This window comes from Branchiostoma belcheri, unplaced genomic scaffold, assembly GCF_001625305.1.
Source record: "Branchiostoma belcheri isolate BF01 breed outbred unplaced genomic scaffold, Haploidv18h27 scaffold17, whole genome shotgun sequence".
Taxonomy (NCBI): Eukaryota; Metazoa; Chordata; class Leptocardii; order Amphioxiformes; family Branchiostomatidae; genus Branchiostoma; species Branchiostoma belcheri.
Genome location: NW_017803157.1, coordinates 3,103,015 through 3,120,927, shown reverse-complemented (window position 1 = coordinate 3,120,927; position 17,913 = coordinate 3,103,015). Strand labels below are relative to the sequence as shown.

At 39.7% G+C, this 17,913-nt stretch overlaps 2 protein-coding genes across 2 annotated transcripts; one reads left to right on the top strand and one right to left on the bottom strand.

The window, feature by feature from the left end:
- Nucleotides 1–1,089: 1,089 nt before the first annotated feature.
- LOC109466644 lies at nucleotides 1,090–7,105 on the bottom strand. The gene is made up of 7 exons (XM_019764376.1): nucleotides 6,923–7,105; nucleotides 4,622–4,699; nucleotides 3,796–3,876; nucleotides 3,266–3,356; nucleotides 2,644–2,794; nucleotides 2,190–2,271; nucleotides 1,090–1,516 (listed from the first exon to the last, which is right to left on the bottom strand). Exons 2-7 carry the CDS (start codon nucleotides 4,675–4,677, stop codon nucleotides 1,339–1,341), a joined length of 639 nt encoding a protein of 212 aa, XP_019619935.1. The 5' UTR covers nucleotides 4,678–4,699; nucleotides 6,923–7,105; the 3' UTR covers nucleotides 1,090–1,338.
- Nucleotides 7,106–8,151: 1,046 nt separating this feature from the next.
- On the top strand, nucleotides 8,152–13,809 carry LOC109466844 (core histone macro-H2A.1-like). Its single transcript, XM_019764702.1, has 8 exons — nucleotides 8,152–8,676; nucleotides 9,374–9,480; nucleotides 9,804–10,067; nucleotides 10,573–10,716; nucleotides 11,188–11,278; nucleotides 11,777–11,866; nucleotides 12,885–13,059; nucleotides 13,610–13,809. The coding sequence occupies exons 1-8, from the start codon at nucleotides 8,505–8,507 to the stop codon at nucleotides 13,773–13,775; spliced, it is 1,209 nt and encodes a 402-aa protein (XP_019620261.1). The 5' UTR covers nucleotides 8,152–8,504; the 3' UTR covers nucleotides 13,776–13,809.
- Nucleotides 13,810–17,913: the final 4,104 nt, after the last annotated feature.

The window sequence follows — 17,913 nt, the reverse complement described above, 5'->3', positions numbered from 1 at the left end:
GTAGGTTGACTTTGAGCCCCTGGTGATTGACCTTGGTACTGCAGTTTAATTTTTTTTATTCTGTTGTTTGCGCGTTATGGACTGTTTGTGCGATATTAAGGTAGCATGTAGTTGTTATTACCATGGTTTAGTGGTTTAAATTTGGGCTTCCTAGCTGTTTGCGTTTGATATTTACAATATGTTTAAAGTTGGTCTTTTTGTGTTGAATGTTTGGAAAATCTGGTGGGTCGTTTGGTATAATATTTGGTATGTGGGTAGCTGTTGAGTCTCTTTGCGTTTTAGAGTGCATTAACAGGTTGTCGTATATTTGTATTGCTTAATTTAAAAGGATTTCTACATTATCACCCCTATTTTATAGTAGTGTGGTCTGTGTTGACCCCAATTGGGATACAGTGCATCTATTTTTACCTCCTGTTTGACAGGCTATATATTTTTTTGGTCTGGTTGTTTTTGGGTCTGCCAGCCTTGCTAATGGGGTGGTTTGTTTGTGTTGTGATTGAGAGGTCAATGACCTCACCTCTGCAGGATTGATTATGATTATCTTTGGTTCGTGGTATTTTTTTAGTTTCTGTGTTTTAGTGTCCATAATAGTTGGTGGTTGTAGATCTGTAGTGTAGCTTATTCTGCAAGGTATGCTGTGCATTTCTTATTGATTATTTGCTGCCATAGACTGGCCATAGATAAGGACTTGAGACCTGTGGGGTTAGGTGGGTTTGGGAGCTTGGGTGTTGTGCATTCGTAACTTGACTCCTTGCACTCCTACCACCAGGAAAACAAATGTCTCTCAGGCTATTAGGAAATACCATTATTCATGGTGATAGTCTGCATGTCACTTCTGGTAGTCTGTGAAGCCGACAGGAGGCCACTGTAAAACTCGCTTGAAAGTTTATCTGGGTTGGTACTTACATGATAAAAATTAAAATTGTACCAACACAAAGCAACTCCCTCATTATTCATGGCCATATAACGTCCAATTAAATTTAAACCCAGCTGTCATGTTTTAACAATCAACACATGCGATAACATAAAAAAGAACCCTAACAACACCAACCTCGTTCATGGAGGGAAGATGTCTATTGCTTGTTATAAACTTGAATGCGATATATCTTACACACCTAGTGCGATATTAACATGTGGGTCACCATTTAGGAATCGTCGTCAAATATTCTTCTAAGTTCATCGCATGGCTTCATTGGTGTATACATATATATATATTCTTGGTAATATTCTATAAGTAAAGTCAATGACAACATATGATTATGAATTTTTTGACCTGAGAAACATAAAAGCGCGTTTTACTTTGCACTTTCCACGTTTTTTTTTGTAAACTGCATGTTGTTATCGCCAAGAAAATTTGAAAGGCTGGTTGTACGCAGATCCGTAGGTCGTCTCGAAACGCATTCTGTTGCCGAAGATGTCTTTCCTAGTGGGGACGTCAGAGGGCGCTGTTTCAGGTCGACGATATAACCGTCTGTCGATGTCAGGATTGGTTGTTTTGAACTCCATAGGACTGGACCTGAAATATGGAGTGCAACGCTCAGTTTTGAGGTACTTTAGTGAAATGTGGTGGATATCATATATATGTAGTGGCCTCGACAAAAATACGTAAAAAAACTGAGCCATGAAATAATGAAAACCTAATCTCCAATCATCTATTTGGCAGCCTGGCGAAAGAAAGATAGCAGTACAAAAACAAAGTCTAATAAAAAATGTCTAAATCACGTAAAAAATAATAAATCTTTCATTGCAGAGTAATGAAAACCATATCATTATCATTATCTATAACGAAAATATCATACCATCGGTATCTTAGACCTTTGCAGCAAATGTACTCGATGCCTCGCAACTTGCGATATTGACATACTACTCATGTAGGATCCCCATACATATGCCCCCTCCCCCGTTGAAGGTTTACATCGATAGATACACATTGATATTGCATTGTATAGTAGTGATGTTTAATGTATTACATTTGATGTTTAATGTATAACATTTAATGTTAATGTTCATTATTGCAATTTGTTTTGTATTCAATAATGTAATCTGTATTCATATTGTGCATGTTGTGTTTGGGAGGACAACTTGTAAAGGTGTCAATGCACCTGTTTTGTCCTCCCTTCCACTTGTATATCTGGTGGTAAACTCAAGTAAACAAATAAACAAACATTTTAAGTACTACATGTACTTACAGCGCCTTCCACATGTAAGACTGGAGGGTGGGAGGGGGAGGCTTCATACTCATCATCATCTCTCGTAACTCAGGAGGGTGACCTGGAGGGAAAAATGTCACGTTTTGAATAAATAAAGAATAAAGAATGGTTCAAAACAAACAAACAAACAAACAAACAAACAAACAAACAAACAAACAAACGTCCCAAAATTAACTATTCTTTCCTGGAAATCTTTTTAATATCGTATGTACCTATAGTATATCAGGAAAGTACATCGAATTTTCTTACTTCGTGAGCAGAAATAACAACGATAAAGCTCTTAGAAACCGCTTTGTCGACATTAGTCCCTTTACTTCCCAAGAGAATTGTCGCCTATGGACACTTGTATTTAATCTGCTTCTGTGCAATGTATTGTGAATGTTTAAAAGTGTTTAAAAAGAATTTTTAAAAAAGAAAGGAAAAAAAAACTTACCGAAAGCCCAGCGTCTGTCGTATGACGCTTCGTACGTAGACTTGGCCGGGTACTTCTGTATGGGTACCCCCCACACGTCACGCTGTACAGGCGGCCTTCCCCCGGAGGCCGTCACCGGTCGTCCGGTCCTCATCGACTCCTGGGCTCTTTGCTAATGACGAAAAAAATATGATGTTTTCCCTCTTGTTTTTTTTAATTACTAGTATTATTCCAAGATGTAATCACCAGACGTGGTGACGGCACACTCAAGTTTTTTTTCAAAGTATATCAATGCCGCCATGCACCAACATAGGGGACAAATACATGACAGGACAATACTCATTTACACCTGAGCAGGACAGATGTTTGTTGACCTTAGACTTGAAGAGTTTAAGGTTATACTCATAGGGGAAGCAATCACATGGTAGCTTATTCCAAAGTGATGCTATTCGTGGAAAGAAGCTTTCAGCGTGGAACTTCCTCCTAAGAGGTGGTGAATGGATGAAGAAAGGGTGATTTGCTTCGGTGGAAGTGGCAAGACGTGTCCTTGTTGAGAATTTTCGAAGTGGGGGCACTTCGCAAATCAGTTTGCAATTTTGCAGCTTCTTTAACTGTATTTAAGTTCCGTTTCCGTATACCCTACCTGTGCATGTTTGATCTGTGCCGGCGCTGTGGTCGGTCTCTGAGCCGGCGCCGTCTGAGGCCGAGGTGTGACGCCCTTCCCCAAAGTCAGACTAAAAGTAAGAAACAACAACAGAACAAATAAATTTTCGGAACATAGATAAACAGCTGCACAAATTTAAATTCCAGAATATCCAACTAAAATCCAATTCTTTGTTTTCTTAAAAGGTTATAGAGTTCATTTTAGGAACGCAACATTCTTCGATATTGAATAAAATTGAGGACGTCCCGAGTGAGCGAACCCTTGCGAAAAGATCTAGTACTACACGGATGACCCCTGCACGTATAAAAGACATAAAAAGTTGATTTTAACTTCTGGAATTGTATATTATCATACAGGTACGCTAGCAATAGCACTGCGTTAGCAGTTAACAAGTCGTTCATATTAAGTCAACCTTTACCCACTAAAATCATACATATTCTACCTCACACTACAGAGTTATATTTCCCTCCTGTCATGGGGGAAATATATTGTTTTCTCTATAGTCTCACTTGTCTCTCGGCTTGGGTGCGTGCATACGTCCGTATTCGCCCGGCCACACCGCTGTTACAGGCTTGCCTTCACGTATAGGGCTGGAACGTGAAGAAAAAATACATTATTTTACTGTCTTTACACTGTCTTCATTTTATTTATCACTAAGACATGACAAAAGTGCTACTACGATACACACAAGTACATGTACTTAATAGATATGACAAAGTATATAACAGCTTGAGTTGAGATATACAGGGCTTAACCCACAAAAAGTGGGATTTTATTAACACCGGAAACGACTGATACACACACTGGAATGCAGTATACACACAAGTAATAAAATACTGCGAAATGTCACTCATATGCACACAGATACATGTACAAGTACATGTACTAATTAGATATATGCGGTAAAGTACATACACAAAGGTAATTAGATAGTGAAAAATATCACTCATATACAAACAAGTACAAGTACTTATTGCATACAATATATATATACACACAAGTACCAAGATACTGTAAATTTACGTACTAATCATAATAGATAGAACGTTATTGCACGACAGTTGCACATGGTACAATGTATGGCAAACTACATAAAGAGAGTAACAACAATAAAAGTCTTTGATAAAGTGTTACAATCGAGTGGGCTAATCACAAGTTTCGGCATTTTTTCTAATAGCAAAGCATTCCTTTATATATCTACCTATTTTTTGCGTATATGCACAGGTACTAAGATACAACAAAGTATCACTCACATGCACACAGATACTAAGATACGTACGACAGCGTAACACTCATGCACACACATGTACTAAGAGACGATGAAGTATTACTCACTTGTGTTGCACATTATGGCCCTTGAATTCTCGTAACTTGATTGATATCGCACTCATTGTATCGGATCTGCATTCAACTCTATTGAAGAAAAATTGATAGATTCAGTGAAACAATATGCATGCATAACTGTAGTAAATGATAAGTACCTATTTCTGTGGCTACTGTCCCATATACTTTGTATACAACCAATCAAAATAAGGGCATACTAGTATTTCATGGACACCATTTGTCATCCACATTTTCCTGTTAATGAGGTATGGTCACTATAGAGAGGTATATAAAAAGCGGTGGAAAGAGTGGGTTGGGCTCCGCCTTCCAATACTGTGCCCTTGACACAGTGGATTAACAACCCACTGCCCCTACAGCCTCAAGAAGGCTACGGGACTACCTTTACCTTTTACACGGTTTGTCCCACAATCAAAGATTAACCGTAAAATGTCTAATCTCCAAAACAGTTCATACGGTGGCAAGGCAGTGTCCATTGGCCAGAGGAGTGTTCATTGGCACCTTCGGTGACCGTACAGACTCCTCTGGCTAACGGATACTGTCTTGCCACCGAAAGGGATCTGCTTGGAGATTACATGTATAAAAGAAGTGGGTAAATTCGTCTTCCATTGCCTAAAAAGAAGTCAAAGCCAGTAAAACTAGCACTAGTACCATGTATGTAGAATATAGTATAATGCTAGACGTAGATATAGTCTCACATACCACTGTATTTTCTTTCTTATGTTGTTTGTAACTGCAATTAGCCCTCGGGTAAGTATTTGCAATATCCTTCTATAAAATATCGCTATATATAAGACGTCCTATGAAAATGATCAATGCCCGTATAGTAGAAGACATGGTCCCCTGAGCAACTTATCGTGTCAACAACTTGACCTTCCGAGCAAGAAAAACACTCGGGACAAAACGCCTTGGTGGCAGGTCGTCGTCTGAAAACACCTCCAGTGTTTTTGTAGTCCCTTTGTTTACCACGGTGTGTTTACACTGTACGTGGTAACGCTTGGTCTTAAGGTGGGTGGACTTCCGGGTTGGGCTATTTCGTGCTATACATGTACGTGTGGTCAAATTTTGGTGTGAAACACTTTTCTCGTGACCTTTTAAATGATAACTAGAGTCATAAAATGACACTCTTTCCTCCATGAATTGTTGATAAATAATGTTCATTTTAGGTCAATATTTCTTGCATATTCTGGTACTTATAAAACCCTTCGAAGTTGTCGAGTTTACGACAAAAATATGTAGACCTTGCTCTTGATCTGTCCCTCAAAATGTTTCTTAGTAATTATCTAGAGCTCGTAACTGGGCATTATATATTTATGTACACCCAAGGGAGTGATTAATGGTCTTATTACACCGCACAACTGGTCATTTACCAACATAACTCACCTGTGGGGGTATAATGGCTTCCTTGCAAACGACACACTTGTCGTATTAAATATAGATCCCGCTTTGAAAGAAACGTTCCATGCGAAAGTGCCAAGTGGTTTCCAAACGCTTTTGAATCACCGAAAGTTGATTTAAGAGTTAAGTAAGGCCTACGTTGGCTGCTTGTTCCCTACGTTTCATATACATGTATATAGGCACAGCGACGACATGTTGCAGAGTTTTAAAACGACATATTTTGAATGAAATGTATAGGCTAAGCTGCCCCTGCTTTCTGTAGAGACAAATTTCTTTTAACACTTGCAATTGCTTTCTTGGGTTGGATAGCAAACACGGTAACTAAAAACATATCAGTTGGTCGTAGTTAAGACAACATAAGGATGGGTCTTTGATATCTGGTTATTTACAATACACGTCCTCAATTGTTAAGGCTTTTAGCGCTCTGTGTACATTGCAAATCCCCAAAGCACAACACGTTTCACAAACTCTAAGCACGCAGGGAACAGTTTGCAAAACCAGCACAAGTACAAAAACCATTAAAAGGGGCAAATTTACAATATATACATATGATGTTACAGTAGGAATTGTTGCTCCATATGGCCAGATATGACCGATTGTGGACATCAACAGAACGAATGAAATTCCTGACAATGTTTGGAAGTTTCTGTCGATTTTATCACACCTTTAACAGTACCATGACACACTATGACAACACATGCTAGCGATGTCTGTGTTTTTGATAGTTGTAGATTCGGTTGTTTCTCACACATTCTATTCAACAGTCTTGTGTGAATGAAATATATTTGTTTCTTCCGAGCACTTATTTATATCATCGAGTTTAACGATAAAATATTCCCTAAGTTACTTTTTTTGAAGCCATACTTACCAGATCAAAGTCTGTACTTAAGAACTTACCTTAACTTAGAAAGTGGGTGCGAGGTACCATTGCCTTAAGTCATTTTCTTCACCGAATGTCTTGGCGGAGTGAAGTTTCTTGAAGGCAGTCCTTCCCCCTGGTTTCACCACGCTCTAGTGAGCACGAAAATCCCTCTTTGAGTAGTCTGAGTACACATGAATCAACACTAGGGTTGAGTCACCTGGGGGACAGTGCATTATATGTACACTACGCATCGTAGCTGGTCGAATTGCGACGAAAATTTACGACAGTAAATACATGTAATGAATCTAAACGCTTCTCCCGATGTCGTGAAAGCATTCTACGTAAAGTTACAAACATTCGCCGTGGAGTTCTGCTGAAGAATGATACCATTCCGGACCCCCACCGGGAACAGTAATGGTTTGCCCCGCAGACGACCATGTTCGGTAGCAGGACGCGGAGAGGTAGCCATAGCAACGGTTGGTTTGGCGCATGCCCAGGCCTCCCCCACGTTGCTCTCGGGTTACCGTTGCTGGAAAGGTCACAATTTGTCATGTCTTTGTTTCCAGTACAAAAGAAGGGGAGGGTGGTGTTTAAATTAGGGACGTTTCATGTAAAATGGGGGGATGGCATATATTCTCCAAGCAGAGGTTTGGGTTTTGGGTTATTTTTGGTGTTTTTAGACTTTTTATTGGGGTTTCTTTTTTGCACTGGGATTTTTCTTTTATACAACCCAACTGTTCTTTTTTCTTTCTTTCTTTCTTTCTTTCTTTCTTTCTTTCTTTCTTTCTTTCTTTCTTTCTTTCTTTCTCATTCTCTTCATTCTTTCTGTTCTCTTTATTCTTCGCGTTTTATTTATTTGGCTGGATATTTTCACCAGGTCCTGTAAGTTTAAAAGAAGTCGATAGAAGTCGCTTTTTTTCGAAGTGTACGTGACGACACTGCTGAAACTTGGTAGCCTCTACCAGGCACCGCGGATCGCTGGAAAAATAGTAGAAATTGGCCGAACTAAAGGGATAGTATACCAGAGAAGATCCAGCTTCTATGGCCCTGGATCTTCTCTGGTATACTATCCCTTTATTTCGGCCAATTTCTACTATTTTTCCAGCGATCCGCGGTGCCTGGTAGAGGCTAGAAACTTGGGGCATGTGTCTTGCATGTCCCGTCTTGTTGTGGCTGGAAGATGCATCATTCGCCAAATTAGTACAAAAAGGCGGGGCCTGCCGACGTTTTCTGCTCTCTGATTGGCTCAAATCTGGAGCAGCTTTTACGTCATCCGGTAGCTTCTGTATTAGCGCTCCCTGTGATATAAAGCTTAATCCTATTTTGTGGACCACCAATATCTTATGTGGTCGCTACTCTTCGCAATACCAGTGATAAAAAATTAATTCAATACTCTAAATAGTCTAAAAAGCTGTTCACAGAGGAGAATTTATTTATTGCACTGTTTGATTTGACGGTATCGGGGGAGGGACGCCACAAGACAGCACAGCCGCCAGCAGGGCTCACCTTTGATACAGACCTTGTTTTTAGATCGAAGTTCTTCCGATCATCTGCCATTTTCTCGTCTGTAGCTCGACATATTTCGGTTCTTTTCCCCTGTGCACGTTCCTCGGCGACATGTCTGCCCGTGGTGGGAAGAAGCGAGTCAAGGCAGTCTCCCGGTCGGCGCGGGCAGGGGTTATTTTTCCCGTCGGTCGGATCTACCGGTACCTTCGGCGGGACACTCACCACCTGAGGATCGGTATGGGAGCCCCGGTCTACCTGGCCGCAGTCATCGAATACCTGAGCGGTAAACAAAAAATCTATCTCGTGCAAAAAATAGCGTATAGTGTGGTTTTGTGTTTGAGAAAATCATGAATGTGTATGTATATGACTTTGGCAGCCATTTTCCTTTACTGAAATCATTGCCATCTTGTGATGTCACTGAATGCATAAACAAGAAGGGGGCGTGGCACCTGTTTAAAGTTCCTGACCGTCATTCATTCGATATTGGCTTCTTCAGACCTTGTTTATGGCCGTGTTTATGTGAAGTCATCCAAACCGCGATTCGGGTAACTCGCATTCCTCACATCTGGTCCATGTGCCATACCTTCCTTTCAAACCGTGCCCGATCACGATTCTCCGAAACTGCATTCATTGTTGTTTGATGTAAACACACAAGATAGCATGTTATCATTGTCAGAGGTCAACGACCTGCTTGCTGGTGCCCCCCTCTCAGCGTACTTCGGCCGAATGCCGACGTGGTCCCGCCAGACGCGGTGAAGCTCGTCCTAGAACGGACACAATTTATTCGACCATTACTGCTCTTTAAGTTGCTGCCACGTAAAATTTAGCATTGCATATAGATAAAGAAATATCACCCCGTAATCCATGACCAGGTAAAGTCACGTTGAAATCACATTGCTTTCAAAATATCTAGAAGGAATTTTCACTTCAGCTAATAATATATTAAGTAATTCTCACTTGTGTTAATCATATGACATCAGCTGAGATTCTGGAGCTGGCTGGAAATGCTGCACGAGACAACAAGAAGGGGCGCATCACCCCCCGCCACATCTTACTGGCTGTGGCCAACGACGAAGAGCTACACCAGGTATTTAGGCCACACCAATTTAATTTGTTGTTTCTCAGATTTTTTCAAAAAAAATATGAAGCATCAGGGCGAAATAAGAAAAAAAAAAGAGCCATGAAGTGAACATACCAGGCTTGTTTATAATTAAAACAATAGATTTTGAACTTTCAATGAAGCAAAATTTCATTGTTACATTGAAAAACTTGAAGAATTAGGAAGAAAAGGACTTAAATCATTGGGGGATTACGCTCTATGAAAAAGGGCATGCAGCAGGCCCCCGTGAGAAAAAGACTCAACCGCTTTGACACAATTTTGAGCAACCGTACGGTTTTTTCTGAATGCAGCTATTGAAGCACGTGACCATAGCCTCTGGCGGAGTGCTTCCGAAGATTCACCCCGAGCTTCTTACCAAGAAGCGCGGACAGAAGCGCATCTTCGACGCGCTGCAACCCCCCATCCCTCCACCTCCTGTCAAGAAGGCCAAGACAACGACACCTGCCAAGAAGTCGCCGGGCAAGAAGAAGGCAGGTGCTGCAGCGCCCCCTGCTGGCGGCAAAGGGAAAGGCAAGGGAAAAGGCAAGGGGAAGGGGAAGAGCACCAGCACAGAGGTGTGTTATAGGTATCCTGGGTCACAGGCTGGGTGCCAGACCCACAGCACACTCAAAGTTATCCAGTGTGCAGGGCTGGATAACTTTGGGTTAGTGTGCTATGGGTCCTGCATCCAAGCTAAATGTTATATGCAGATCACAGTCACGTGCTGTACCTGGAATCTTAAAGTTAAAGGCATCAAATGCAGTTTCACTGCGGCAAAACTGCATTTCTAGAGTCAGCTTTCTGGTCATTCTTTTAGTAGATTTAATCAGTCCTATCCCATAGCGTTACATCTGTGAGTCAAAAACGCAATATTGCTGACAGAAAGCGGTTGCTTGTTTTGTTTGGTAGGCTGGTTCTAGCTATTTCTGGGTGGTACCCAAGAAATCATTGAAAATCGTAGGGCATGGCTATTTCTTGTTTTCTTCTGGGCTGGTATTACCGTAGGTACTTAATAGTAGTTGGTACGTCCACCAGTTTATTAGTCATTTTGTACATCATGCATATGTTTGGCCCTTCCAGACCACGATAAGCACGGCTGACAGCACGGAAGACGCTGCGTCCGGCGGTGAGGAGACGACCGCAGCGTCCGCAGACAGCACCAGTCCTGCCGTGGCCACCGGCATCACCATCCTGTCTGAGAAAAAACTCTTCCTGGGGCAGAAGGTAATGGTCCCATTATATTGTCGGGGCTAGGAAATCCTTTTACTGCATACCTGCCATAACATGGAGTTTGGAATACTCAGTTATACACACAATCAACAGTTTACATACATTGTTACAGTAGTTACTTGTAGATGATACTTTAGTATGCTCATATGAAAAATAGAAAAATAGCAGAGAGAAGATCAAACTATCATAGAAATCTGTTGACTATCTAACGATCTGCTGGACCGGGCGTGCGTACGTTATAGGGGTTTTTCCATTGAACATTGCCCCAAATTGGTACACTATTACAGGAAAAATGGTAATGATTATAACATGAAATAGCAGGGCTCGAAATTCATTTTTGGGAATAGGTGCACTGGTGCACCCAACCTAAAAAAATGGTAAACCTAACGAAATGGTAAACCTAAGGAAATGATAAAAACCAGATCGATTTTTATGATGAAATTGAGTTGAAATTTTCTTTCCCAGCTGACAGTGATCCAAGGTAACATTGTGAACCTGCCGGCCGATGCTGTTATACACCCCACCAACGACTCCTTCTACCTGGGTGGGGAAGTCGGTAAGTTACTGTCCTCATCATTTGATAACTGTTGTGTCCTATACCTGTATTGCAACCTGAAGACAATAAGATTAGAATTTGCTCCGTGAAAAGCATCATCAGGTTGGTGAGTCACTGAGTAAAGAGACTCTTTTTTACACAGCCAACGTTTCAGTGACCCTCTGTCACCTTCCTGAGGAGGTGACAGGTATTCACCAAAACATTGGCTTTGAATAAAACACTTGGTTTTGAAAAAAGAGTCTCTTTACTCAAGATTAGGTGCTGCAATGTGATTTTAGTTATTAAAAAGCTTCATTTTATTGTCTATTTACCAGGTGGGTATAATGTTACATTACATCTCAGGTCCAGACTGCGAGTTGTTTATCAGGTAGGCCCTGGTTAAAAACTTGATATGAACATGACAATCCACAATTGTTTGTTTCTTAAAGGTTAGCTTTTACAAATGCCTTCTGGTAAAAGGTATATCTGCTCTAAAATCCTGACTTGATAAATTTGTAGGTTCTGCTCTACAGAAGGCAGGAGGGAAGGAGTTTGAGGGAGAAGTGAAGAAACTGCTGGAAGCCAATGGTTCGCTGGACACTACTGGAGGTATGCTCTCTACTGTTACAGCACATTACACATTACACACATTAATGGTGTCAAATCCTGGGTTTTGATAGTTTTGATAGGCAGGTCTTTTCCAAACTCACTATAGCCTTTGTCAAGGATCCAATAGAACTGAATAGATTTATTAAAAATGTAAGGCCATGTTCATTAGATTACTGTAGTAAACTAGTATATATATAATATCTATTAGATGACATCCACACATGCATGAATTTTCATTTTTCGTTTCCAGAAAAAAGTTTTTGACCATACTGTAAATCATACTTAATTTTTTTTACTAGAATTAGTACTCTGACTTATTTTATTACCTCCGGGGAAGGAGATATCCTTCCGCAAGGAGGTTTTACTATGGTTCGAAACATTTCTGTCAGCAGCTGTTTCTCGCGATCGGCTGGACGGATTTGTCTGTGGTTCGGTATACGTATTGCTATTGGGCTGCAGATGATGCAGAACGTTTTTGTTTAATTGCATATGTGTTTATGGGCGTCGAAATAAAAGGTTTTTAAGTGCTCCGGACACCCCCGCCATGCTGAAAATGGTAATTACCATGTTGTTAAGGAATGGGGCGGTTGCAGTTTTGGGTCTTAGCATTCAAAAGGGGTCAAACAGAGGGGTGTCTGGTTCCGATAAAAAATTTTGGGTGACGGCGCAGCAATGACGGCGGGGGTAATGGCGCGGGTGACGGTGCAGGCTGTCAGACTGTGAGACACGTTAATCAACAGTCCATACCGAACCAACCGTCAGTAGCCATCAAACACATACAAACATATTACGCACATAACTTTCATACTACACACAAACAAATAACCTAAACCAATAGAACACAAAAAACCCGGAGGTTTGAAATCTACGATTTCCCTTGTTGTTTATGTTACTCTGTTGATGTTACCTATACAGAGTATGCCTGTAAAACAGTAGGAAGTACTGAGTGCATTCTACCCTTTATTGATAAAAGAGAAATTAATACATGTACTGAAAACAAAGTTTGCTTATATTCCAGCTGCCATCTGTCCTGGGCACAACTTCCCTGCCAAGTACGTGATCCACTGTAACGGTCCGTCCTGGAACACAGACAAGTGTCAGGACAACATGGAGAAGACAGTCAAGAACTGTCTGGCACTGGCAGACGAGAAGGACCTAACTTCTGTAGCATTCCCCTCCATTGGAAGTGGTCGGTAGGTATCATTCTGAAGGCTTAATAATGTTTACTGAAGGAGAACACATTGTTTTTACTCAGTTTCTTCCTCTTCTTCTTCTTCTTCTCCAAAGAGTGACCTATGACCTGACCAATGACATGATTTGTTGACGTCTGTCACCATGGTGACTGGTGTTGGGTTACATAATGTTGCAATTTCATGGTCTACTCTGCTCCTGTACTACTCCATATACTAGTAGTACATGTATGTGAAATGTGTTTGAGTAAGAATTAACAGAGCAGACCATATGCGAAGGTAAACATCATGCATTTGCAAATTAACCTTTCTAGTACCGTAACTGTAATTCCTGATTTTTTCACAGTACTTTTATGTTCACTGTTTTCACTGTCACTTCTGTACCGTGAACTCATAATTACAGTTAACAAATAACTCCTGGACTTTCTTTTTCCTGCACCTGTCGCCACTGTGAAAATATAGTTCCATGAACATGTTCACTTTTCTCAGACTGTGAAATTTTGTTACCGTGAACATAAAGTGAATAACAGCAACTTCTTGTCTCCCTGTCCAGTGCTGGCTGGCCGAAGCAGACCGCAGCCCAGCTGATCCTGAAGGCCATCAGTAACTACTTCTCCTCACAGATGACGTCGTCCATCAAACAGGTCTACTTCGTCCTATTCGACATGGAGAGCATCGGAGTCTACACCAGCGAACTAGCTAAACTGGACATCAACTAGGTTGTACTTTATTTAAAGTTAAAACTTTTGATTCAACACCAAAAGTTCTCTCACCTAGAGCTTTCGTTTGACCAGTCACTCTGGTCTTCCTCAGTAGACTGACCCAGTGAAGCTTGTCACGCGGCTTCTTTGAAGTGTGATCTGGTCACAAGTTTCTGGTCGAAAGCTCTAGGTGAGAGAATTTTTGGTGTTGGATCAAAAGTTTTAACTTTAAACATGTAACTACCAACACAGATGAACTTTCATGATAGGTGACTAACTTACATGGCTGATGTGTAATTATGCTCTCTCAGAGTAACTGATTTGATTTCAAATTGGCATCTTCGATGAACAGAAGTGTATTCCTTCCCTTGTCTAATCAAGTCCTTGTAAATTTCCTTAAACCATTTTAAGGTCTTGAAACCTACTTTCTTTTGATAGGATATAGGGATTTTCTTCATACACAACTTGTTTCTTACCTGCTTGAATGTATCTTATGTCCTACCAACCTGATTAAATTATTTTGGGGGGCTACTTTTCATGCTTGCATGAAACTTTAAAATCTCTAGATCTATCATCAGAAAATTTCTACTTGCACCCCAAAGTAAAATGGCCAAGCATTGAGAGATGGCTTACGAACTTGAGACCAACATGTAAATACCATACAAAATGGAAGATAATAGTTGAAATATCATTTGGCACTTCTTGGAAAAGTACATGCCAGATAGAGTACATCTTGCTGTTACAGTGAGTATTTCAAAAGAGTCTTTTATCCTTTTTTTAAAGCAGGAATGAAGGTTATACTTTTGTGTAAAGAAAGGGACAAGGAAAATGCATCTCTCCTGGCAACAACCATAGTTCTTAAAAATATTTTTTTTCTTACAAGTGACAGTGTCAAAACCTTGATTTGGACACCATGATAGTTTACAGTTATATCTGTAAGTTTATCATCCATACGACATATACTGTTAGTAACTTATTCCTTTTTATCATTTTAAAGTAAAACTACATGTAGTCAATTAAGTCAAGTACTACAAGAGAATTTTATGTGCAACTTTCAGTTTAGTTGTTTGATTTTTGTGTGATGCTTTAGCAAATTGTTAATTTAAACAATATTCAAGATTTCATAGTTAAATCAGGAAGTGTCATATCAACGTTGAATTGAAGGATCAAAGTTGAAGTTTCAGAACAGACTTGAAGTCAACAGAAAAAGGATAATCAGCATGTTTAAATTGATTCAGAGCTGAAATACTAAGTAACCAGTTACTTCATTTATGTGCATTTTTAACTTCCTTATTTGTGTTTGATTGAAATATTAGGCATTGCAACTTTGATTCAGTGGAGTACAAAAGTGAACCTATCACTAAGTTATGTGGTATAACGTTAACAGTTATAGGGGTTTCCTATACTTTACCAACCTGATGAAACTATTTTCGTATACAAAGTTATGTGTTGTTTAGAAAGATTGACTTAGTCTACATGAAATTGTAGGGTGACACATTAAGAGAATCAAACACAAGTCATGATCAGTTTAAGTGTTATGTACTTAAAGCTAATGCATAATGTTCTTGCTGTAAGGATAACCTTTTATTTCACTTGATTCAATATTTGATTGGAATTACTGATTATTATGCTATTGGATATTACTAGACTCGGATGCTTTAGATGCTGCTTGAATGCTGTGAGGTTAAAATAAATAAAGAAATAGGGACATAATATTGATTTTATGGTGATTTTTCAGTGAGCTTAGAATCTGATATTTAGTTTCAATGTTAAAGATACAGAGGTGCTGATATATACTTAGATGTTATAAGGCAACAGTCACAGCAAAAAAATTATGAAATTATTTAATACTCATAGCTGTTACCTGATTATGAGCTCACCACTTTTTTCTTAGTATTGTATAATTTTATGCACATCAAATGTGGATGTAATAGCAAAGGTGTATTTAAGTGTATGCACTTATTATGTTAACCGAAGGAAAACATTGTTTTTGCTCCATTTCTTCTTCCTCTTCTTCTTTTCCAAACACTAACCTCTGACCTGGCCAATGGCCTCTTTTGTTGACGTCTGTCACCATAGTAACTGGTGTTGGGTTACATACAATGTTGCAATTTCATAGTAGGCATTTAGGCTCCTGTCACCATATACATTGTACATGTATGTGAATGTGTTTGAGTAAGAATTAACAGAGCAGAGCATATCCGAAGGTAACATGATGCATTTGCTTTGCAAATGTTACTTTTCTAGTTCATATATTATATCAAAACTTTTTGACAGCTCTAGATCTATTCCAGTAAAATTGACTGGCTTTATAATAGCTGCAGTTGCAATTGTTGCTTGCTTCTGACAATTTTAAAGAATATTTAGGTGTTTAATTCTCTAGAGACTCTTATATGATACACCATGGCTATTTGCTGTTAATGTTGCTAATGTGCCATGAAATGTCACAATTATATTCATCATTATTTGTGAAGATTGTGTCGTGTCATTACTGCACGGATCAGTTTAAGTAATGCTGTCAGGTCACAATTCCCACATGGGGCCCGGCCGGGCAGCTTTTGGGAACGAAAACTATGATCAAAAAGACAACAAAACACAGAAAAGTTCTTAATAACAATCATGAGCTCTGTTTCTGTATATTTTTGATAAGAATAGTCAATTTTTCGTTCGTACAAACAGCCCGGCCGAGCCCCGGTTTAGAAATGTGACCTAAGCAATTAAGGAGGCTGACTTTTTTAACTTCCTTGGTTTTTAGATTGTATCAATGGGCATTGATATTTTATACTTATTCAGAAACCTAAAAACCTTCTTGCAGAAAATAAATGAAGAACTGTAATACTTACTCTGATACTTACTAACGTTACACTTATGCCAAAAACTTTCCAGGCTGGTAAAATTGGTCCAAATTTGGAAGAAAAAACATGCAGTTTATCAACCAGAAAATAAGTGAGACTAAAGGAGGTTGAAATCTATATTACCGTAAAATAAGTGAGACTTAAGGAGGTTTAATCTATATTACCGAAAGGACCTTGTTGTGGCCAAGGAGGTTTCCTTTTAAAAAGATGTGACTGAAAGGTGAAAGAAAACTGTTTAATATGCCCCCCTAGGTCGTAGTGGAACGATGGGGTAAAATCTCGTGAGAGTTGACGAGATTTGGCAGACGACGTTATGTAACTAGCAGACGACGCCCTGACTCAAGTACACAAGACCCGAACACCCGCCGCTTTTGCAGGTATTTAGGGGGGTGAAGATCAATTATTTTACCCAGACAAACTGTAACGGCAATCTGGACAAAATTCAACGCCATCCGCAGAAGATGGACAACTGTAGTCTCGATTTTTAGCCTCATCATCAGTAGGAGCCGAGCTCGAAGCCCTCGCCCCCCTCCCCAAGTTGTATGCTTGTCTTAATTACATGGCGGTTTTAGAGTAGAGTAGTTTTGTAACGAAAATGGGCTGTTACAAAAAATAAAATGTGGAGGGGGGTGGAAGAGGCTGGATTGGAGGGAGGGTAGGTGTTTGAACGTCTGGATTGGAATTAGGGCCTGGGAGGGTTTGAACAATTTTGGACGAGGAACTAGGCCTAGGGAGGGTTTGAGCAATTTTGGACGAGGAACTAGGGAGGAACAGGTTTCAGCAAAATCTGGATTGGGACTAGGGTAAGATCCAAAGTTGATTTTTTTTACCTCTTCCACCCCCCTAAATATTTATTTTTGGGAAGAGCCCATTGAAGACCTTTATTGCACATTTCTGCCACACTTGGCTAAGTACAGCTCACAACAAAACAAGATGAATGGACACGGTTAACAGATACAAAATTAACTAACTATCGTTATATAAATTCAACTTCTCCTCGCTTTTCAGTTATTGTAGAGATAAAGGTACAGATCTGTTTTTCAATGGGTGGTTAATAATTGTCCAGTCGCATTAGGAATATGAATTTTTCTACGGTACTTAAGAAATAGGGGAATAGGTGACTTGTACAAACATATAACGTTACATTGTGATTGGTCATTAATTATCCTGATGAAGGCGACAGTGGTCGCTGAAAATTTGATCCCTGTACAACTGTGTGTTGGAATAAAGTTCAACCTTTTACTATATAATGTTACAGTTCATTTCTCTCTTTGCTATACAGTTCACATTGTATTATAAAA

Bases quoted from the DNA above. Each gene is read 5' to 3' on its own strand.
- LOC109466644 (XM_019764376.1), bottom strand. From the start codon at position 4,677: ATGAGTGCGATATCAATCAAGTTACGAGAATTCAAGGGCCATAATGTG. The intron at 3,877-4,621 runs GTGAGTAATACT...TTCACGTTCCAG, and splicing joins GGCCATAATGTGCAACACAA to CCCTATACGTGAAGGCAAGC. The intron at 3,357-3,795 runs GTGAGACTATAG...TCTTACTTTTAG, and splicing joins GCACCCAAGCCGAGAGACAA to TCTGACTTTGGGGAAGGGCG.
- LOC109466844 (XM_019764702.1), top strand. From the start codon at position 8,505: ATGTCTGCCCGTGGTGGGAAGAAGCGAGTCAAGGCAGTCTCCCGGTCG. The intron at 9,481-9,803 runs GTATTTAGGCCA...TTCTGAATGCAG, and splicing joins ACGACGAAGAGCTACACCAG to CTATTGAAGCACGTGACCAT. The intron at 10,717-11,187 runs GTAATGGTCCCA...TTTCTTTCCCAG, and splicing joins AACTCTTCCTGGGGCAGAAG to CTGACAGTGATCCAAGGTAA.